Genomic DNA, 24,085 nt, shown 5'->3' on the forward strand with positions numbered 1-24,085 from the left:
TTTGCTTGCACAGAGCCTTCAAGGTTACCCAGAAGTAAATGATCGGGGCCTTCCCAGGCCCCTCCTGGAAGGTCTTCCTTTTAAGCTTTTGATAAGGTTCTTATTTGCCTCAACTGGTACTGCCACCTCGGGGAGCTGCAATATTAAAAAATCAATTGCTGCAAAAAAAAAAATCAATTGCTGCTAACTATTTCAAAAAACATCTAGGGCTTTTCTCATCAAGTTAAGTTCTGATCAGGTTAAATAATGACAAGCTCTGTGAACAAAGCTTTCCCAGGGAGCTTCCAGACAGGACAGATAGTGACAGTGCTCAGTGGACTTTCTGAAATTTCCAAACCTAACTTGCTTCCTTCCAGTGCTTTGCTAGGCTGCTGGTTTTCACAGCTACCACAGTTGTCTGCATGCAGACATTCAAGGATACCACAGAACTGAGGAGAACTGGATACAAATAGTGCAAGTTAAATCACCAAACAGCCTGATATTCTTAAAAAGATTCTGCAATTTCTCTTGAATTAGCACTCTCTGGATTGTTGCAAGCCTTTGACAACTGTCCAGATGTGAGCAAAAGATGATTTTGACAATTTTTGCTAGCATTCTTATTGCTTTTTGGAGGAGCAGTTCTTTGGAGGTCCTTACTCTACTCTTGCAGAATTCCTATCTTTGAGTGATGTTTACAATGCCAATTTGTATATTTTGAGTAAAGTATCAATTATCAATTATAAGATATTCATATATACATATTTTGCTCTTCATTAGCCCTATCTTGTTGTAGTACTCTTTAGTTCTTTTCTTCTCAAAGAAAAAACACTTTCCCATTGAAATACATCAAGCACTTCCATAGTGTTATAGGGACAACCATTAGCACTAATAACAAAATGCCAACATATAAGCCTAAAACTTGTCTTCAGTTGCAGGAAAATAGAAACAGCCAAGTAACAGTATAATTCTATTACCATCTATCAGATAGGCCACAATTTGCATGTTACATACAAGGTTAAGAGTTCAGGCTTTGAAATGAAGACTCTTTGACTTTCAGTGTAGACTTGTTTACCTCTTATTAGCTTTGGGATATCAAATGAACCATTTAAGCGTTCTCAGTTTCAATCTTTTACCTGTAAAACTGGCATAGTAACAGAACATACATCAAGTGCACATTATACATAACAGTTGTGATGATTAAAGAACATAATTTATAAATAGTGCCTGGCATTAAGTAACCTAAGTTTTTGTACCTACTGCTGCCATTATTGATTTTACTGTTATCATCATCACAGTCACCATATCCTGTAAGAAAATATAGAGCCAAACCATCTATCAGTTATTCTCTCTACTCATCAACTCCTGTCTTTCTTAGCTCTGGCCCCTCTATCTGCAGACCAGTATCTCCTATCCTAAGAGAACAACTTCTCAGCCCCACAGCCCCTTATATTTCTAGCCCTGAAGCTGCTTTGGTTACTTCTCCTTTTTTGAAGGGATATGTCATGACTGAAAGATGATAGTGATGCAATCAAATTGATCAAAGTACCAATTCTGGCTTCATAACTTGCTAGTTTTCCATGTGATCTTGGAAAAATTAGTTAGCTTTCAGAATTGCAGGGATTGTGCTTGAAAAATGTATATCTTAAGTAGGCTGTAAGGATTAAGACACTTGTTAGTCTATCACCACTACTCTCCTTTCTTTGATTAAGCTTTTCAAAGACTTAGAAGACTTCCACAGACATCTCAAAATTAATACATCTAGATACACTTCCTTCCCCAGGCTAGGGAATTTTTCAGCCATTCCTTCTTCATGTAAAATTCCTTTCTCTCTTCCCCTTCTGAAAATCCTATAATGCAAATGTTAGGATGTTTTGATGTTGTCCCATAAGAACATCAAATTATCTTCACTCTTTCTTATATTTGCAGCTTGGGTTATAGGAGTTCTATTATTTTGTCTCTGAGTTAACTAATCCTTTCTTCTGCTTCATCTAGTCTGTTCTGGAACCACCCTAATTTTTAAGTTTTGTTTTTTTTTTTTCAGCTCTGTATCTTCTAACTAGTATCTTTCTTATTTTCCCCATCTCTTTGTTTAAGTTCTCACTATGCTCACACATTCTTTTTCCCAGTTCAATTAGTATCTCAATGACCATTTAACTTTTTATCAGATAAACTACTTAACTATATTTCATTAATGTTATTTCTGAGTTTTTTTTTTCTTTCATTTGGAACATATTCCTCTGTTTCTTCATTTTGCTTGCCTCTATGTCTTGGTTTCTAATGCATTGTATGAAATAACCACCTCTCCCAGGCTCAAAGGAGCAAACTCCTATAGGAGATGAATCTTGCATTCAACCCAAATGCTGTTGTCTCTCAAACCTTTGCACTTATCCAAGCAGCCTGCTATGTTTTGGTAGCTCCCAGTAACTGATGATGTGCTAAGACCTGCCAGTATCCCTAAAGGAAGAATCCTGATTCAGATTAATTAGATGACAGACCCTGAGGCAGCAGCACCTTAAATTATGAAAATATATATGGTTCTATGGAACCAACAATGTAAATCCCACTGGCCACAAAAGCCAGATGGTATGGCAGTGTCCCCTGAGTGGCAGATGCAAAAAAAAGGGGTTCTGGGAGGAGTGCACATGCTCTTTATTGGGAGGTACCAAAAACCTGAAGCAAGGAAAAGAAAAGCACCAAGGTGGCATCCACAGGCTATATGCCTTGGGATCAACTCCACAGGCCATAAGATATGTGCCAAAGGCCAAGTTTCAGGACGAGCAGAGAGACCACTTTCACAAAAAAGACTAGAGGGTGTGTCCCAGTCTGCTGTCTTGGGTAGTACCCTGGTCGTGGCAGCCTGCCAAGAACTGTCACTCAGCTTGGCAAAGTCCTATAGGATCCAGGAATAAAAGCTCCCATACCCAGAAGAGCCAGGTGATCAAGGGGCACTCCCTGGGTGGCAGCTGCAGAAAACAGAGCACAGAAAAACCAGGGCACCAGAGACATGTAAAGCTCCCCTCCGGGAGACACTGGAATTCTAGAGTGTAGCAGAGGGAGTGTCCAAATACGGTGCCTGTCTTTGAAGGTCACTGGAAATGATTAAAGTCAGCCTTTATTTTTTTTAATAAATTTATTTTTTATTGGTGTTCAATTTGTCAATATACAGAATAACACCCAGTGCTCATCCCGTCAAGTGCCCACCTCAGTGCCCGCCACCCAGTAACCCCCACCCCCGCCCACCTCCCCTTCCACCACCCCTAGTTCATTTTCCAGAGTTAGGAGTCTTTCATGTTCTGTCTCCCTTTCTGATATTTCCCACTCATTTTTTCTCCTTTCCCCTTTATTCCCTTTCACTATTTTTTATATTCCCCAAATGAATGAGACCATATAATGTTTGTCCTTCTCCAATTGATAAAGTCAGCCTTTAGATTCATGTTTAATTAGAAGTCTGCCCCTCAGGGTGTAGCCGTGATGATTAGCTAATAAGCCTTCTTCCCAGAAAGACAGATTTCCTGGGTCTATTGCCTCTAGCTGTGCCCTGTGGGTGGGAAATGTTTCAGAACTCTTTCTCCATTGGTTACAGCCCTGTTAGATTCATAAGCATAAATTGCCAGAGTCAGGTGATATATAGTTGTCCCCTGGTAGCAGTTGCAAAAATGGGACATCGGACTGGAACACTCCTTTCTGGGTGACACAGATTATTACAATCCTGTAACACCACAAATACAAGCTCCTCTGGCCTTCAGAGCCAGGTGGTCAAGAGGTTTGCCCTGGGTAGTAGCCATAAAAATCAGGATAACATACATGTATAAACTAAATTCTCCAATAAAAAGATATAGAATGGCTTAATAGATTGAAAAAATAAAAACAAAAAAAAGGACCAATCTATAAGCTGCCTACAAGTGACTAACTTCATATGTAAGGACATGCAGAGAATAAAAGTGACAGGATGGAAAGATATTCCATACGAAAAGAAAGGTGAAGTAGCTATACTTATATCGGAAAAAACACTTTATAACAAAGACTGCAATAAGAAACAAAGATGGTAGTTACATGTTGATAAAGGGGTCAATTCAACAAGAGGATAAAATATTTGTAAATATTTATTTATCCATCACAGTAACACCTAAATTTATAAAGTAAATATTGACAGACCTATTGGAGAAACAGAGAATAAAGAAACATCAGGCTTAAACACTACATTAGACCAGTTGGATGTAACAGATAACATATAGAACACTTCATCCAAAAGCAGATGAAAACAGAATACACAGTCTTCCCAAGTGCACACAGAACACTCTCCAGATTACATTATGCCACAAAACAAGTCTTAATAAATTTTAGAAAACTGAAATTGTATCAAGCATCTTTTCTGACCACAATGTTATGAAACTAAAAATCAGCTACACAACGAAAACTAGAAAATTCACAAATACATGGAGTTAACATATTACTAAACCATCAACTTGTCAAAGATATCAAAAAAGAAAAAAAAATACCTTGAGACAAAAGAAAATGGAAATGTAACATACCAAAAAATTTTTTTAAATAAAAAAGTTTTTAAAAAAGAAATATAACATACCAAAATTTGTGGGATGCAGCCAAAGCAGATCTAAGTGGGAGGATCATAACAAGAAATGTTTACCTCAAGAAAGAAGAAAATTCTCAAATAGTCTAACTTTATATCTCAAGGTGTAAAAAAAGCTGTAGAAAAAGAAGAATAAATGAAGCCCAAAGTCAGCAGAAAAAAAAAAAAGGAAATAATGATGATTAGAGTAGAAATAAATAAACAGAGACTAAAAAGATCAAAGAGAAGAAATGGAACTGAAAGCTGAAAAAAAAACTGGTTCTTTGAAAAGATAAAGAAAATTGACAAACCTTTAGCTAGACTCATCAAGGGAAAAAGAGTACTCAAAATCACAAATGAAAGAAGGGCTCTTACAACTGATATCAAAGAAATACAAAGGATCATAGACTACTACAAATAATATTATGCCAATGAATTAGACAATCTGGAAAAAATGAGAAAAATTCCTCGAACATACAATCTAACAAGCCTGAATCCTACAGAAACAGAAAACCTGAATAGACTAATTACTAGTAAGAGACTGAATCAGTAATCAAAATCTACCAACAAACAAAAGTCTAGGACCAGATGGCTTCACTAAACATTAAAGAATTAGTACCTTTTCAAACTCTTCCAAAAATCAAAGAAGAGGGAGCTCTTCCAAACTCATTTTACTGAGGCCAGCATTTACTCTGATATTAAAACCAGACAAGAAGGCCACAAGAGAAGAAAATTATAGGCCAATATCCCTAATAAACATAGATGGAAGAATCCTCAACAAAATATTAGCAAACCAAATTCAACACATTAAAAGGATCATATACCATGATCAAGTGGGATTTATTCCAGGGATACAAGGATAGTTCCACATCTGCAAATCAGTTGATGTGATAAACCACGTTCACAAAAAGAAGTATAAAAATCATATGATCACCTCAATAGATGCAAAGAAAGCATTTGACAAAATTTAACATCAGATTTTTAAGATAGATTTTATTGCTTTTATTTGAGAGAGAGAGAGAGCGCAAGCAAACAGGAGCTGGGGTAGAGGGGGTAAGGGCAGAGGGAGAGGTAGACACTGGGATCATGACCTGAGCCCAAAGCAGACACTTAACCAAAGGAGCCATCCAGGCACCACTTAACACCAATTTACTATAAAAACTCTCAACATAATGGGTACAGAGACCTCAACATAATAAAGGCCATATATGACAATCCATAGCTAACATTATCAGTAGCAATAAGCTGAAAGCTTTTCCTCTAAGATCACAAACGCGACAAGGATACCTACTCTAGCTACTTTTATTCATCACAGTATTAAAAGTCCTAGCGAGAATAAATATGCAAGAAAAAGAAATAAAAGGTATGTAAATTGTAAAGGAAGAAGAAAAACTGTCACTATCCTCAGATGACATATTATATACATTAAACCTTAAAGACTCCAACAAAAACCTGTTAGGATAAAGAAATTCAGTTAGCTGTGGATACAAAATCAGTATCTAGAAATCTGTTGCATTCCTATACACTAATCATACACAATCAGAAAGAAAATTTAAGAAAACAATCCCATTTACAATTGCATCAAAAAGAATAAAATACTTAAGAATTAATTTAACCAAGACCATAAAGAACTGTATATTGAGAGCAAAACATTAATGGAAAATAATGAAGAAACAAATAAATGGAAGATACTCCATGCTAAAAAATTAGAAGAATCAGTCAAAATGCCCACCCTACCCAAAGTAATCTACAGATTCAATGCAATCCTTATGAAAATTCCAATGGCACTTTTCACAGAAGTAAATAAATAATCCTAACATTTGTAGAGAACCACAAAGACCTCAAAGAACTACAGCAATGTTGAGAAAGAATGAAAAAGCTGGAGGCTCCATGCTCCCTGATTTCAAACTATATTACAAAGCTACAGTAATCCAAGAGTATGGAATTGGCATGAAAACAAACATACTGATCAATGGAACAGAATATAGAGCCCAAAATAAACTTATGCTTATATGGTTAATTTACAACAAAGGACTAAAAAATACACAAGGGAGATAGGATAGTCCCTTTAACAAATGATGTTGGGAAAACTGGACAGCCACATCCAAAAGAATGACACTTGACCACTATGTTACAACATACACAAACATTAACTCAAAATAGATTAAAGACTTGAATGTAAGATCTGAAACTATAAAACTCCTAGAAGAAAACATACGTGGTAAACTCCCTGACATAGGTATTGGCAATGTTTTTTTTTTTTTTTAATCTGATACCAAAAGCAAAAGCAACAAAGCAGGACAAAATAAGACACTATCAAACTAAATCATTTCTACATAGCAAGGAAATCATCAACAAAATGAAAAGATAGCCTATTAAATGAGAGACAGTATTTGCAAATTATATATCCAATAAGGGACTAATATAAAAATATATATAAGGTACTCAATATAACTCAAAAGCAAAGGAAAATCCATTTTTTAAAAAGGCAGGTGATCTGAATAGACATTTTTCTGAAGAAGACATAAAGATGGCCACCAAATATGTAAGAAAATGCTCAACATCATTAATCATCAGGAAAAGGAAAATCAAAACCACAATGAGATATCACTTCATACCAGTCAGAACGGCTACTATCAAAAAGACAAGAAATAACATCTTGGTAAGGATGTGAGGGAAAAGAGCCGTTTGTACATTGTTGGTGTGAATATAAAGTGGTACAGCCAATATGGAAAACAGTACAGAAATCCCTCAAAAAATTAAAAATAGAACCACCATATGATCTAGCAATTCCATTTCTGAGAATTTATCCGAAAAAAAACAAAAACACTAACTGGAAAAGATGAATGCATTCTCATGTTCATTGCAATATTATTTACAACCAGCAAGATATGGAAACAACCTAAGTGTCCATCAATGGATGAATGGTTAAAGAAACTGTGGTGTACAAACAAAATGGAATATTATTCAGCCATTAAAAAGAATGAAATCCTGTCATTTGTGACACTATAGATGGACCTCAAGGGCATTATGGTAAGTGAAGTAACTCAGAAAAAGATAAATATCATATGATCTCAAGATAGATATCATATGTGGAATCTTAAAAGAATCAAGCTCATAGATACAAAGAAGGAATAGGTTCTGGTTGCTGGGGCAGCAAGGGAGACATGGGTAAAGGGAGTCATATAGTAAAAAGAAAAGAAAAAAATTAACATACTGAAAATGGAAGTCTTGGTCATTCTCTTTAACCTGACTTACCAGTACTGTTTGCTTTGATAAATGGCCATTCTATCTCAGAACTTCAGACAGATAGCCAGGCATTATCTTTGGAAACCTGGCATACCATATGCCCCACATCCAATCTGTTACCATATACTTTCACTTTTACCTCCATACTATGTCTAAGTTCTCTTTCTCTTCAATCTCCACTGCCACCACACCTTCGTGCTATGCAATAGCATCACTTACCTAGAGAGCAATAGCCTCCAACTGGTTTATCCAGGTTTCCTTAATGCCCCCTTTACTCTATTCCCTCATTATACCCAAAATACTCTTGTAAAATTGTAAGCCAGATTATGATACTTATAGCAGATCAAATTATGAACACTTTCTTTAAAAATATCCATGTCCTAACTCTCATAACATATGCCTGTTACCTTACTTTAGCAAGAAGGACATCAAGTGGGAGGGTTTTGCCGAACAAAGACTATCCTGGATTATCCAGGTGGGCTCAATCTAAGAAGTCCTTAGAGTAAAGAAACCTTTCCTAGCTGTGCTCAGAGGAGAATGTAAATACAGAATAACTGTCTGAAAGATGCATTGTTCCAGGTTATAAAGATGCAGGAAAGAGGAAGAATGCCATAAGCCAAGGGATATGGTGGTCTCTAGAAGCTGAAAGGCAAGGAAAATGGATTTTCCTCAAGAGTTTCCAGAAACCCACACAGTGTTGTTAAAGCTTTGATTTTAGCCTGGCCAAATCCATATTACACTTGTAATTAAAACTGTAAGATAATACATTCGTGTTGTTTTAGGCCAGTAAGTCTGTGGTATTTTGTAATCGCAGCAATAGAGCATTAATACAAGATTCCTCTATTTTAAAAACCCAATCCTTAGTTTTCAAGCCCTACATAAACCCACTGAATTCATCTTTTTGTTCCCCGTTTAAATGTCTCTTCTATGAAAAGTCATTCCTAACACCAAATTAAGTCTCTTCTTCTGTAGTTTCTCATAATAGTTTAATTTTATTCTCAGAATGCAGTATAACTTGCAATTATATGTTTATGTGTGTGGTTTAAATGTATCTACCTTGCTAGAGTGTTATTTCATAAGGACAGAGACTTTTCATTCACTATTGCATATTCCCAGCACTTAGGATGTAACAGGAAACCATTCATTTAATTCAACAAATATATAATGTAAGAATCATAAAGTAAATTTAACAAAAGGTTAAACTGCAGGATGGAAGAAAAAGAAAGAGGAGAGGAAGCTTTTGTTAGTACCTTTACTAATACTGAAAACAGACATTTATTTAAAAAAATTGACATTTTTAAGAAATATTTGCTAGGAATACTCAGGCATGATTATTATCTGTAAATTAATGAAATCTATATTATGCAACATCGGTCTCAAATAATAATTATATAAATATTATAATGACTGTTTTAGAGTACTTATAAATTATAATGCATCCACATAATGGATTACAAAGGATATATTAAAAATGATCTCAACAGTGAGGGAAAATAACAGATTTATAATATTGAAAATCTTTGATATGAATGTAACAATTTACTTAATAAATATTAACTTTATTTCTAAACATACATTAAATAAAAACTGAGTAGTAAAAATATTTCCATATAAATTATTGGCATAACTTTAATTTTTTCCTTAGGATACAATTCTAAAAGTAAAATTATTAGCTTAAGAGTTAAATATTTTACACTATATAAATATCATAGCTTATAATTATATGTGTACTTTAGTACATATTTTTGCATTCTAACCCTTCAGAATTTTATCCAATTTGCAAATCATGGTACATATATATATATATATATATATTTAAAAAGGGTTAAGACTCTATGAAAACTGAGGTGTACACTTGTTTATCATCTTTTATCAAAGATTAAAAAAAGAGAGAGAGGCTAGAGAGCTAGTTCAGAATTTTTACAAGGCTCAATAATGAGCTGAAAGAAAAAAGTGAAGTGTGAAGTTGAAGAGTAGTCCAAATCAGCGCTTCTCAAATTAATTGTGAAAATTTACCTTTTTTTCAATCTGTCACTGACTGACATTCTGAAAATGAATTAAAATAATTTTGAAAATTAAGTACACAAAATAAAAGCAGAGCTGTTTTTATTATTTGACTCCATAAACAAAAAATAAAATTCAATTTAACCAGAATAAAGATAACAATGGGAAAAAGAAAATAATTATAAAATTGTTCATGTTGTTCACTGAAAGTGTGTGTACAGGTGACCAATATATACAAATGTTGTTATTATGTGACTTTTTCCCATTACATGTCACAAACAAACAAAAAGTTTAAGCAAAAGAGTGATTCTCCAAATGAGATGCGTATATAAATGTTTTATATCAACACTGGTAATATAAATATTTAAAGTTGATAATATGACAGTGGCAGCTTTTTGCTTATTAACTTATCTAATCCAAGTTGAACTGCCAATAATGTCACTCATGGGAATAACATAAAGTTAACCTACTTTTGTTTTATTTTAATATCATGCGGAGTAGAGAAAGCAGTGTCGGGACGCCTGGGTGGCTCAGCGGTTAAACATCTGCCTTCAGCTCAGGGCATGATCCTCAAGTGCCGGGATTGAGTCCCACATCTGGCTCCCTGCTTGGAGCCTGCTTCTCCCTCTGCCTATGTCTCTGACACTCTCTCTCTCTCTCTCTCATGAATAAATAAATAAAAATCTTTAACTAAAAAAAAGAAAAAGAAAGCAGTATCACAGGAGTATGTTAATAGAATGAAAATCAGAGAGCTCAGAATATTCATTGTAAAGCTTTAACCAAAATGAAACTAGAAATGCTTTATCTTCAAAATGTACTCTCAATGCTCATCAACGCCCAGCTCCAGGAACTTATCTTATATTGTTATAATCAAATATAAATTATATTTCAATGAAAGCAATGGATTCCAGTTCCATGAATCTTTTATGTATGAATCTTCTTTTGGTAGAAAATTAAACACAAAACATTCTATCAAATACATAAAATGTCAGGAGATAAATTTTCAACAGTAAGCAAAATCAATCATCCTTAAAAATCCAGATACTCTCTTGATAATATTAAATAATAATTAAGGAACAAAAAATGTCATAGACACCATAAACTTCCAAGATTCTTTTTGTCCTTTGATCGCTTCTGCTAACTCAAAAAAAAACATGTTGCAATCATTCCCCATTTTTAAGTACTTAATTCATTAAAGATATTTTACATGTCTGACAAAGAAGCCAGTTCTACTAGTCTTTAAAGAGTGGAATCAAATTGGTTTCTTATCCTGTAAAAACACCAAGAATTGACTTTCTAGTTTCAACATCATCAACAGGACTTTTCTTTGCAATGTACCATAGCATACAGTAACAAGGACTTATGATCAGCTTACATATTATCACATAGTAAAGAAAATAGCAAATTCACCACATCAGTCTTAAAGTAATTCAAAACTTTATTAGCCACTAAGAACACTGTACAGTTCAGCTAATATTGTTTTCACAAGAAAATATCCTTGATAAAGAAAGCAGTGCATTGATAGTCTGACATAGGCTCCTTGATCTGGGTAACTATTCTACAATATTCTCCTGCCACGACGGCTAAACCTTTGGAACATCTTTTAAACAAAACGAACTCCAGACTTTTAATCTAACTTCTTAGTTCACAGCTGGATGTTAGTAAGCAATAAAGCTGAAAAGAAAGGATTTTTCCTTTATTTCATCATGATGTTCAAAGGTTGCACATTTGTTTTTTAAAAAAAGTCTGTGCATTCATCAAGTCGCAAAAAAAAAAAAAAGGATTTCACTGCTTTATTTGTTCTATAAGTTAGTCTTCCATATCATTAGCCAATATATGGAAAACACTGAACTATGGTATCATCTGGAGCTCAGGGTTCTCTTTAAACTCACTCAAGTTATTGGCAGAATTAAGTTGTTTGTTGTTGCAGGCTAATGCCCCCCACTTGCTTGTTGACTGTCAGCCAGGTAGTGATCTCAAGTTCCTACAAGTTGATCTCAGATCTTTGAACTCCTGTCACCTTCATCTCAGCAATAAAGGACTTTCTTCTAGTCAAGTCACTTTTACACTCTCAGTCTCTCTGGCTTCCTTTTCTGTAATCAAGCCAGAGAAAACTTCTCTGCCTTTATCAGGCTTATGTAATTGGGTCCGGACTATATGGATCATCACTTTCTCTTAAAAGCAATTGTGCTATGAAATACAACACAGTCACTGGATCAAAATCTATGCTATTCATTGTCCCAGGACTCATCCAGGGTATATACCCAGGAAAATCTGGGGTGGGGCAGGCAAGGGGGAAGTACAGAATTCGGCCCACTATAATCCTGTTCTGCAGAGAGCAATCCCATGTTACCTTTACCCAGAGACATCATATCAGTTATTTTATTTTTTCTGGCTCCTTTAAAAAAATCTTCCATTTTTTTTCCCTCATTACATTCACTATTTCTTTTAGATTGAAAAATACCTTCAAGGTACTTACAAAAGCCATTTAAATGTTCTTATCTGCTGATACTGCTATCTCTACCCTTTTGGAGTCTGTTTCTACTGAATGATTTTCCCCCTTGCTTATATATTTCATTTTCCTGCTTCTTTACATGTTTAATAATTTTTATTGAATGCATAACACGGAATTTTATGTTGTTTGGTGAAGAATTTTTTTGTATTCCTTTAAAAAGAGGTAGAACTTTGCTCTGACAGTAAATTAAGTGATCTACAGATCAATTTGATGTTTTCAAGACTTGTTTTTAAGCTTTTTTTTCTTGTGAGTCTAGAGTAGCTTTTACTCTAGGGCTGATTTAGTTCTGCTACTAAGGTGTGACTCTTCTGCAATCTCTAGCGAATGCTATCACTGAATATTCTTATATATAATTAAATATTCTTAAATTTGCAAATGATACTTAAAGAAATGTAATTAAATATAAATATAAAAACTATATTTTGCTCTGAACAGCCAAATATAAAAACAACGTATCTCCATGAAACCTGAGGTATATACTTGTTTATAAACAATTACATTATGGATATTTATTGTATAACAATTAATGAAATACAAATACCCAAACAGGTCAGGAGATGAGGTCAATATTACCTTTGTAAAATGAGTGGGCAAAGCTCTGCTCAGGAATTAACTTGGCAAGGAATCCATGGTTCAAACTTGGATGAGGGATAGATGGTATGACCACAACTGTAGAGAAAATCATGGAATCAAATTTGAGCCAGCATGTAACAACCTGCAACATGGTCCACTGGAGATCCATGACAACTCTATATTACTGCAACATGCAAACAGTACTAGCAATAAAGACTCATCTCTGGAGGAAGGAAAGAGGTTATGTATTAAGAGAAAGGAAAAATCATACACCTGTTAAATAGAGTAATTTTAGCAACATACAGAAAGACACACACACACACACAAAATCAGAACTGGAAGGCTGACTAAAATATTACTTGTTTTATACATCTAAAGCTGACATGAATGCATTTAAAATGAAGAAAGAGTTAATTAACATAATAGAGTCTTAGTGTTTTAAATGGTCAAAAGACATAAACTGGAATGGTAGGATAATGTTTAGTTTGAAGAATAAAGTTAAAAGTATACTACAAAGAAATAATATCATGTTTATGTGTTCATGTAACAATAAAGTATTATATCTAAAACATAATTCACATTTCCACAACAGCAAGGTAAAGGAGATATGATATGCTCAGGGAAAACAAGATACAGAGATTTGACCACTAATTTCTACTCACTTTTTTAAATGTCCATTTTATTTATATATCATATGCATTTATTTAGGTAAGACAATTTCAACTACAGATTAATCCATTGGTACATGAAATAACCACTAGGTTACCAAGGATACATTGCAAACAACCAAGAAATAACCTTGATATAAACACATGGCAGGAAATGCAACTGACAGAAAGCATCCCATGATGTTAAAATATTAGTTGCCAGAAAATGTGTTTATCATTTTCAAGCGAAGTAGGCAAAGCTGATGATGCAAGAACTCCCACAACATGAGCTTCTTCTCTAAATAAGATAAAAAAATATGATCCAAGATGGTTCATTGTTGTCTGTACGTCTCTGAGTTTAGTTGAAGCAACTTTAGTATAAAGTTTAGAATGTATGTCTGTTTATTTGAATCTCTGACAGAATATTTAGATATTTAAATAATTATACACAGCAAGGAGAAAGAGAATAAGCCAGCAAGAAAGAAGCTATCTTTGAACTTGGCTATAAAGATTTATATTTAGGCTTATTCTTGGTTTTGAACTACTCTCTAAGAATCTTCTACTTTCATGTTCATAAAATTTAAAAAATAATACATTTAAAACACAAGTTATTTGCATATTAAATAGTAAATGATTTGCATTAACAGATGGAACATTAAAACTAAAACTGCACTGATAAAAAGAGAATATAGCAAATATCATAGAAATTAACACATTTTTGTGGAATTGAGGAATATTAAATTGGTATTTATATACCACCTACTTATAAATATGTGAGGTGATTATGAGTAGGATTAGTTTAAAACTGGATGTAAAAATGAAATAAAGAGGAGATAAATGATAAGAATTCAAATAATTAAAAAAAAATAGTACCTGTACTTGTTGGTGAATTTATTTCTTGTCTGATGTTTCTACCTGGTTGGCTTCCAGTTCTTGCTGTCTCTCGCTGGGGTTCTAATATGTCACGATACTTGGAAACCATCAGAACCGAAATGAAGTAAACAACAGCTAGAGCTAAGAACTGTGCCTGCTTGCTATCATCCTGCATAAAATGAAAAGGAGGTTCTGACATTCAAATTTTTAAAGTTATCGGGGTACAAGAAACTATTTTATTTTTTTATGGAGGCAAAATATGGCATTTAACTTTAATTAAAACTTCTCAGTATACATGTTATTTAATTAGAATCATTTAAGTATAAATACAAAGCTCTAAGAATATATCACCTAAGTTATAGGTTGAAATTTAATTTAAAAAATGAGAATGTTAAAATTTTGCTGAATATGCCACAAAATTTTATTCTTTGTCTTTTTCACCATTACTGTTCATTTCTTCCATAACAACAGAGTATGTATATTATAAAATATACAGACAGCAAAAGGCTGAAAGAATAATATCTGCATAAAAATCAATATTTCCAAATGTTATAACCAAAAAATTAATAGAATAAAACTATAATTGAGCTACATTACAATTCTAACATATTACTAACTCAGGAGACTATATGAGTACAAAATAGGGGAAACATAAACAATGAGGGAACAGAAAATGTGAACTTTATATTAGCTCAGTATGAGCTAGAAGTGTGATATTGCAGCTTAAGAAAAACTAATGCAATCTGTGACTACATAAATAGTTAAAAATGAGTAGCAGTCCCACTATTCTACACTCGAAAAATGACCTCTAAAATACTGCCAATATTGAGGCTCTGAATTTCAAAAGCTCAAGGACAATATGGGAGCTTTTCCAGTGCAACAAATTGGTAAAAAGTATGAAAACAACTGGTGAAGTTAGGATATAGAGAGAATAGTTTTCAAAAAGCATACTGCAAGGGTGCCTTGGTGGCTCAGCTGGTTGACCATCTGACTCTGAATTTTGATTCTTAATTTTGGCTCAGGTCATAGAGCCCCACATCAGGCTCTGCCCTCATAGGGAAGATGGTTTTAGATTCTCTCTCTCTCCCTTTGCCCTTCCCCCCATGCCTCCCTTCTCTAAAAAGTAAATTTTTTAAAAAAGCAGACTGTAGTAGAAAAGACAACTCTGTAATTATGTTTTGTAAAATATAAAGAGCTGCATGTAACCTTGAAAGCCTAAATAACTATATTATAGGGAAAAAACTGATAAGGAAGCAAATTTATAACCTCCAATACCACTTTCACATTAGACCATACTTGAAGGAATTAAATGTAAATGGTTTATAAAGCCCTTTTTCTAAGCTAGGTAAAAGTAACACTTCATAGGAAACTGCAAGTAATTATTGTGGCCCACAAATAACAGATAAAAAATACTATGATATGAATAAGGAAAGCAAACATGAATCAAAGTCTAGCAACTCCATTAAAGGCACCTATTTTTTACTTCATTTAAGCACAATGTAAACAAGATTTAGTATTTATATGCATTTGTCAGAAAAGAGAGCAAACGAGATATTTACTAATAATTTAATACTACCAAATGGAATTAGTACAGCTAATACAGAAAAATACTGAAATAGACCAAATCTATTCTGAAATATCATAAATTTAGTATGTCATACTCTGAGGGTGATAGCTTTTCTAGAAATATAGTTTCTTATAAAGTGTTTGTAATGCATACTCTGAATTATAATGCTGATGGAATAAATATATGGAGAAGGAAAAAATCAAATAAAGTTATTATAAAGGAAAATGAAGTGCAATCATATCAACAAAGATATTGACCAGGAATGAATTCAGACACAGCTCAAGCTGTAATATTCTGTAACACTTATATTTCCACCACTGGAAACTCAGTGCCAGGCAATTAAAAAGCATGTGTGGAATGAACCTATGTCAACTACAAAGTTGCAGAGTTGCAAACAACAGATACTGTGAAGTGTTGTTCTAGCCAGCTAAAATCTCTCGAAAGTATGGCATGAAAACAGTTGCCTTTTCTTTTCAAATCCAGATCAGCAAACCAATTGTGCTGCTTATTCCTAGTTCTGTCTTTAAAAATGAAGCACAACATACATAGAGGCTAAACAGCTGGAGAACTAAATTTGTATACAAATTAATTTGTCTTGCCTACATATTTTATTATTATGAAGACAAACTCTTATGTTTTCCCCATCTACTTAAGATATGAGTTCCTCCACTATTCAATTTTGAATCGATAATAATATAATTAATTCTGAAATCCTTTAAAAACTTTAATGCTTCAACCAGGATGTTAAAAAAACTTTTAAATTCAACTTTCAAGGATTAAAATTACTTCAGTTTATATTATTTCATATAGAAGGAACCTAATATAGAAGCATAATGAATCTGCTTTCACATTTTGGTTTACTGGGGAACACTGAAAACAATGTTCATTTTTAAAGTTTAATTTTTTTAATTTTTTAAGATTTTATTTATTTATTCATGAGAGACAGAGAGAGAGGCAGAGACATAGGCAGAAGGAGAAGCAGACTCCCCACAGGAAGCCTGATGTGGGACTCAATCCAGGGACCCTAGGATCACACCCTGAACTGAAGGCAGATGCTCAACCACTGAGCCACCCAGGCACCCTTCAATTTTTTTTATTCTTACCACATAGCAAATTTTGTCACACAATGCTTTACAGAGATTTAAACAGTTCATGTGAATTTAAATCAGCAATGTCTTCATAATAGAAAATAAACAAGATATGTATATATATTACATATTATATGCATATATGTATAATGTACATATACTTTTCCTTAAAAACTTAATTTTTTGTTTCATTTATTTGTGAAATTAAGGCAACTAAAAATAATTACTGATTCACAAAAATTTCAAAAGTCAAGTAAAATTCTTGGCATGATATCTACAATTGACTTTAAAATATATCAACTGTCAAATACTTCCAAGAGGAGTGCACCTTTTGTGATGAGCACCAGCTGATGTATGGAAGTGATGAATCACTATACTGTACACCTAAAACTAATGTTACACTGTATACAAACTGAAATTTAAATAAAAACTTAAAAAAAAACAGATAAATAAAAGTGAAAAAAAAAAGTGTGCCTTACAATCTATGAAATATGATGATGAAAGAGAATGCGGGCAGCGGGTGACTCAGCGGTTTAGCGCGACCTTCAGCCCAGGGCATGATCCTGGAGACCCTGGATTGAGCCCCGCGTTGGGCTCTCTGCATGGAGCCTGCTTCTCCCTCTGCCTGTGTCTCTGCCTCTCTCTCTCTCTCTCTCTCTCTCTCTCTCTGCCTCTCATGGATAAACAAAACAAAAAAAAGAAAAAAAGAAAAAAGAAAAAGAGAATGCTTTGGGGAGCTCTTTAGGGTTCTGACCAATTCGTGCTACCTGGATAATCTTAATGTTTCTGAATCTCAAATTTCTCTTACCCTAAAATGGAAGTTTATGATAATATACATTAAGTGTCTGAAACCCATTATAAACTCAACAAACACAAGTTTTATTACTTTAATGATGTTTGGCAGGTACATCTGGGAACACTAAATTCCCATCCTTCAGGAACAAAGCTAGGCACCACCATTGTTGGGTTATCCAACATATTTAACGTCTAGGAGTCTTAGAAAAAATTATCCTAATCTACCATAAAAACCTAATGCAGAATTTCCTAACAATTTAAATACAATGTTACACTTAATTAACATAAACCCATTCTATCTTAAGTCTGTCTGTGCTTCTTGGAGATGAGGTATGCTCTGTGTTTTAATCATTCTTCATTTAAAAAACATTCTTTCCATACCACATTTTTTCAGGATGAATTTCAAGTCTCATTTTTAAATGATTAATCTGTTAGTAATTTTTTTTCTTCAAGTCTGGATTAGAGTCCAGATTATTATAAGACTGTTAAATCATGGTTTTTATAGTATAGTACATTTTATCTCCATATTAAAAATTATTTTATTATTTATTAATTGCAAAGAAAAATGGTTTTTTTACAGAACATCTGAAAACATAAAAAAGTATAAAAGACTGTTTACCTAGAGATAATCATTAGTAACACTTAGTATGTTTTTTGATTTTTTTGAAGGTGCACATGTACATGTGCATACACTCACATAAAAATGCAGTACTTATGTAATATAAATACTCTGTGTACTGTTGCTTTACCTTAAAATATATCATGATCACTTTTCTATGTCACTAAATTTCCCTCAAAAATATGACTTTATATGGCTGCACACTATCCCACTGAATGAATATACTGTGGTCCATTAAGCTGAAACTGTTAGATATTTGTAATGTTGCCCATTTTCTTGTAGGCATCTTTGATGAGTACATGAAGTCACATAACTTCTAGGTAAAACCACCGGGTCACAGGGCATCAATATTTGTAAGAGTTTTGACACATTATGAAAAAGAACTATCAGAAAGTTTATCCAATTTAAATGTCTACCGGTGATATATGACAGAGCATGTTTCAATACACCCTTGCAATGTTAGGGACTATTATTTAAAATTTTTTATTTATCTAATAATAAATATATCTCACCATTATTTTTCTACATTCCTTGACTACTGGTGATACTGACTTCATCATATATTTGTTACCTTATCTTTTATATTTTCTGTCCACTGTCTACTTTTTGTTTGTATGTTTATAATTTTTCTAATAATTTGTAAGAACTGATACATATTAAAGAGAGTGACAATTTTTCTGTCACATATTCTTACCATGCTTTATTATGCTGTGTCACTCAAGTATGTTTTAACCACTTTCTAAAGTACAAAGTACTTAGCCAACTAATTGTTAAATATAAATTTAAAATATAGACTTTCTTACTCTTGATCTCAGAGTTAAAGAGTTCAAGCCCCACACTGGGTGTGGAGCCTATTTAAAACAAATAAATACTTAAATTTTCTTTTGTGTTTCTTAAATCATCAATTAAAATAAGACAAACAGAATCCAAAGTGGCCGGAAAATAATAACTATGTTAAAGAGTACTGTCATTATTGGATCTGCTGTGAAACACAGATGTTTCTATGTGATTTGTGAAAAGGCTGACCTTATCTTTACTCAACTTCAGTAAGTAATCATATAACTGGGGTATTTCAAGAAACCATCTCCACAAGCTATTTTTTCCTTAAGCTTTACAATGCTACTTTTGTAACTCAAATTCTCATAAATACCTATTACTTTAAAAATGTAGATTTTCTTTCAAAAGTAATTGCTGCCCCTCAAAAAAGTAATTGCCAGTAACTCCTTACTGAATTAATTTCTTTTATTCATAGTACAAGGAACATTGATAATAAAATAGTAAATACCTAGGGATGAAGTAAGGAATACAAAAGAGAAAAGCAGGTGATTCAACACGAAGTGAATCATAATTTTTCAAGGTTATCCCTAGTCTTAGTATATACACAAACTAAATTAAAATTTCACATCATCTAAAAAAATGATGTATCAATAAGCTTTCAAAAAAAGCAAAGGCTCAATCATTTTACAATCAGAAGTATGCTCTAACCTAAATTCCTGACATTAGGACATTTAGTTGTAATAGCAGCTTTCTTGTAACATTTAAAGTATTTTACACAAATGACAATGGAAGATTTTTTTTTTCCTGGGAAATCAAGCAGGTATAACTTACCACATCACGAAAGACGACGGCACGAAGGCGATTAATATCAACATCCTGAAGAAGTCTATCAGGATCTTTAATAGGAGAAAGGTTACCTGGAACACTTTCTAATGGAGTCTTAAAAAAAGAAAGAGAATTGTTAAAAAGAAAATAGCATAATACAGAAACATATATAGAAGTATAACTTCTAGTATCTTTAGGCGTTACATAAGCCATGGTCTTTACCTCCCTATCACTGAGTAACATTTATTGACAATAGTACTCTATTATAAGACACCGCTTCTGTTCTCCTCTCTGCTCGTCACAGTGTCACTTACTTAATAAAGCTCTTGCTCTTCATCACCACAGCTACCACAAGAGACTTAGAAAAGTAGTAAGACTGAAAAGATACTTATCTTGGACTTCAGAATGTTTGAGCTCAAACTCTGCTGTGTGGGCTTTTTACTAATACTTTTACTAATACTAACATTCTCTGAGCCTCGTTTTCCCAATCTCTACTTATATCTCTTTGAGTCACTGGGCTCATTTATTATCCATCATGCTTTTATAACATATGAGATTACTATACGACATTGTATGAGATTTTATATGTATAAGTATGTTTCATGATCTACAAAAAGCTAAAACTGTAAACAAAAAAATTAGTCATAGCCTTAATATTAAAGCTGAAAGACATTAAAGATCACAACCACTGGGCAGCCCGGGTGGCTCAGCGGTTTAGCGCCGCCTTCAGCCCAGGGCCTGATCCTAGAGACCTGGGATCAAATCCCACATCAGGCTTCCTGCATGGAGCCTGCTTCTCCTTCTACCTGTGTCTCTGCCTCTCTCTCTCTTCTCTCTCATAAATAAATAAATAATAAATAAATAAATAAATAAATAAATTCTTTAAAAAAGATCACAACCACCAAAAGTCCTTTTAATAGCTGAAGATATAAAAACTGACAAATTTTAAGTAATGTATGACATAGCAAATTAGTGAGAGCCAAGTTTCCTGAAATTCAGTCCGGTACTTTATCACTCATACAATACGTTAAGAATTGTGTGGATTAAATCAGATCATATACATAGAGTACCAAATACAATTCCTGCAAATAGAATAATTTGTTGTTATCCAACTAATTAAAAATAAATAGACTTCCTTCTAAATCCTCTATATATTTCAATTATGACTTTTCACTTCTAAATTAAGATGTCTGATTCCTTTGCAGCACAGAATAGGGAAAGGACATACTTAGTATTTGTTTTCCATTATAATTCCACAACTTACCAGCTATATGACCTTAGGTGAGATACTTAACTTCTCTGGACCTCTGCTATATAATCTAAATAATAAGCTGATACTACTTATCACAGGATGCTTAAAGAAAATAACACATTGTTTACAGCTGAAATGAAAAGCATATAGATGAAGAAATTTATATTTTTTCTTATATATATAATTTTATATTTTATAAAGTATTTATAAATCCATAATCGAATTTGATCCTTATAAAGACCTTTTTTAATGAGTAAAGCTTATATTATTGTTTCTTTTTACAAAGTACAGAAAGTGAGGCCCAGTGAAGATGTATTACCCAGGCAAGTCTACAGAAATTAATATTATATCAAAATTATCTATGGTTTACTTACTAAAGTCACATAAAAAATTCATAAACACATGGAAAAAAACAAAGACCCTCACTAACCAGGTCCACTGATTATCTTCCTTGATATGTGTTTTCTTATCACTTTTTCCCTAATATTTCTATATCCATTGCTTATTAACCATTTTTCATTGCCAAGATTCTTGCTAGAGAGATAGTGACTAGCTCAATTAAATTACTACAAAACTCCTTCCCATTGGACTTTTCATTCTATGTTCTACAATCAGAGTAATATTTGGCTTGACAGTCTTGAGAAGCTTCCTATTTTCTAGTGAATTAAGTACAGACACCTTTAAGATCAAATTTCTCAAGAACACTTATTTATTCATTTTATGAGTGTATAAACTGAGTGGCTACCTGTTAAAGGAAGGGAATTAGTATAAATTGAAAGTTCACTGTGTCAGAAACTAAAAACTTTAATACGTTACTGCTTGTCATTTAGTTTATATAAACACCTTGTAAATTAAGATTTGTATTCATTTTAAAAGACTGGAAAACTGAGGCACAGGAGACTAAGGAGTTTGTCTTGGATTACAAAACTAGTTACGGGGTAGAGCCAGAATACAAACGCTGACCTGTTTGAATCTAAAGTTAGTGCTCTTTTGACAAAGTACTGCCAGTGTTAAATATTCATGCTCTGCAATTGCAAAGATGTACAAGATATGGACATGTCCTCAAGTATACGGTCTACTATGCTTACACAAATAACATGAGGCATTCTTTTTTTTTAATTTTTATTTATTTATGATAGTCACACAGAGAGAGAGAGAGAGAGGCAGAGACACAGGCAGAGGGAGAAGCAGGCTCCACATGTCCACCGGGAGCCCGGCATGGGATTCGATCCCGGGTCTCCAGGATCGCGCCCTGGGCCAAAGGCAGGCGCCAAACCGCTGCGCCACCCAGGGATCCCAACATGAGGCATTCTTGTCGTTGTGTTCATAATTAATTTTCTAAGCAATGGAGAACACTTTGAAGACTTGTTAGCAATAAAATATGATCTAATGATTTTAGAAATATTTTCTACACAAGTTAAAAAGAGGCTGCAATACAGATATATTAAATATGTGGTTGTTCTGCTTAAAAGTTGCAGAAGTTTGAAGCCATAGAACTATTAAAATGAATTAAACTTCTATTTCATGTCTTCGCTTATTGAGCAGAAAAAAAGTTTGTCAATAGCAAATATCTGCCTTCAAGTGTGGTGGGTGATAAGAGACATAACAGGGTTTTATGAAAATATAAAATAGAGGAAACTACCCTAGACTGGGATGGCAGTTCGGGTATCTGAAAACATTTTTCCCAAAGAGGAGCACTTAAGCTAAAGCCAAGAGTTGAATGGATTTTAAGTGGATGAAAAGTAAGGATGGATGCTTCATGTAAAGGAAACCTATGATAAAGTCTGAAGGCAGGAAAAGAAAAAAAAGATTTTCTGATGAACAAAATAAAGTCTATCATGTGACTAAAAAGGCAAAAGCAAGAGGATAAGGGGATGCAAGCTGCAGCTGAAGAAGCAAGGGTTAGTCATGTAGGATCTTAGAGGTCATGTTAATAAAAGTTTGGAGGTGATGCACAGGGCAGTTAAACATATGAAAAAGAGCTAATTTAGAATGAGAATTATTGGTATATTCCCATAATACACTATTCATTCATTTCCTGGGTAATCAATATATATATATATTTCATATTATGTTGATACCTGTCATCAAAAACAACCATTTAAAAAGGGCATTATTCATATATTGAGCTCCGTGAAAATATGTTAACTAGGAAAAAATAGCAATAACAAAGAACTTAAAGGAGCTATGTGTACTGATATCCTTATAAAAATTCTATGAAGTAGATATTAGAATCTTCGCTTAATAGCAAGTCTCAGAGAAGTTAGATAATCTTAGTAACACAATAATGCAGAAGAAAAGCCAGCATCAAAGACTACAGCTGTATGATTTCCAGATCTTGGCTCTTTCATTACGCAATACCATGTCACTTTTTTCCCATACTCAAAACCAAAAATTTAAGGTACATTATATTTAACACAGAAAATGTTTAATTACCTTTGAAGCTGCTGTGGCGGTCACACTTTGGGGAGCTTCCTGAGGTTTACTGCTGCCATGGGAAGATTTGCTCCCCCTGTCTCTCTGCCTCTGCCGACATTCTAAACAGTTTCTCACAGCAACACAACAAACTATTTAAAAAACAAAAGCAATAAATAAATAAATAAATAAATAAATAAATAAGTAAATAAGTAAACAAGTAAATAAATAAAAATTAAAATTAAAAAAATAAAAAATAAAAACCAAAAGCAGATTATTAATATAAATTCTTGATTGACATGTTGAAAAAGTGGTTTTTTCTTTCTTTCCCCTTTCTCCA

The 24,085-nt window shown here is 33.4% G+C and overlaps 1 protein-coding gene across 11 annotated transcripts in view; it reads right to left on the reverse strand.

Annotated features, from left to right (window-relative positions):
- NBEA (neurobeachin) overlaps positions 1-24,085 on the reverse strand; it is a 668,634-nt gene that overhangs the window by 436,552 nt on the left and 207,997 nt on the right. For 9 of the 11 annotated variants that reach the window (XM_077868094.1, XM_077868093.1, XM_077868092.1 and 6 more), the window contains 4 exons: positions 23,767-23,897; positions 20,085-20,192; positions 14,408-14,576; positions 12,888-12,983 (listed from right to left, as the gene is read on the reverse strand). In XM_077868094.1, the coding sequence (XP_077724220.1) occupies positions 12,888-12,983; positions 14,408-14,576; positions 20,085-20,192; positions 23,767-23,897 (504 nt within the window). The remainder of the gene's footprint in view (positions 1-12,887; positions 12,984-14,407; positions 14,577-20,084; positions 20,193-23,766; positions 23,898-24,085) is intronic. The other 2 variants (XM_077868099.1, XM_077868102.1) reach the window with 1 other exon arrangement.

This window comes from Canis aureus, chromosome 24, assembly GCF_053574225.1.
Source record: "Canis aureus isolate CA01 chromosome 24, VMU_Caureus_v.1.0, whole genome shotgun sequence".
Taxonomy (NCBI): Eukaryota; Metazoa; Chordata; class Mammalia; order Carnivora; family Canidae; genus Canis; species Canis aureus.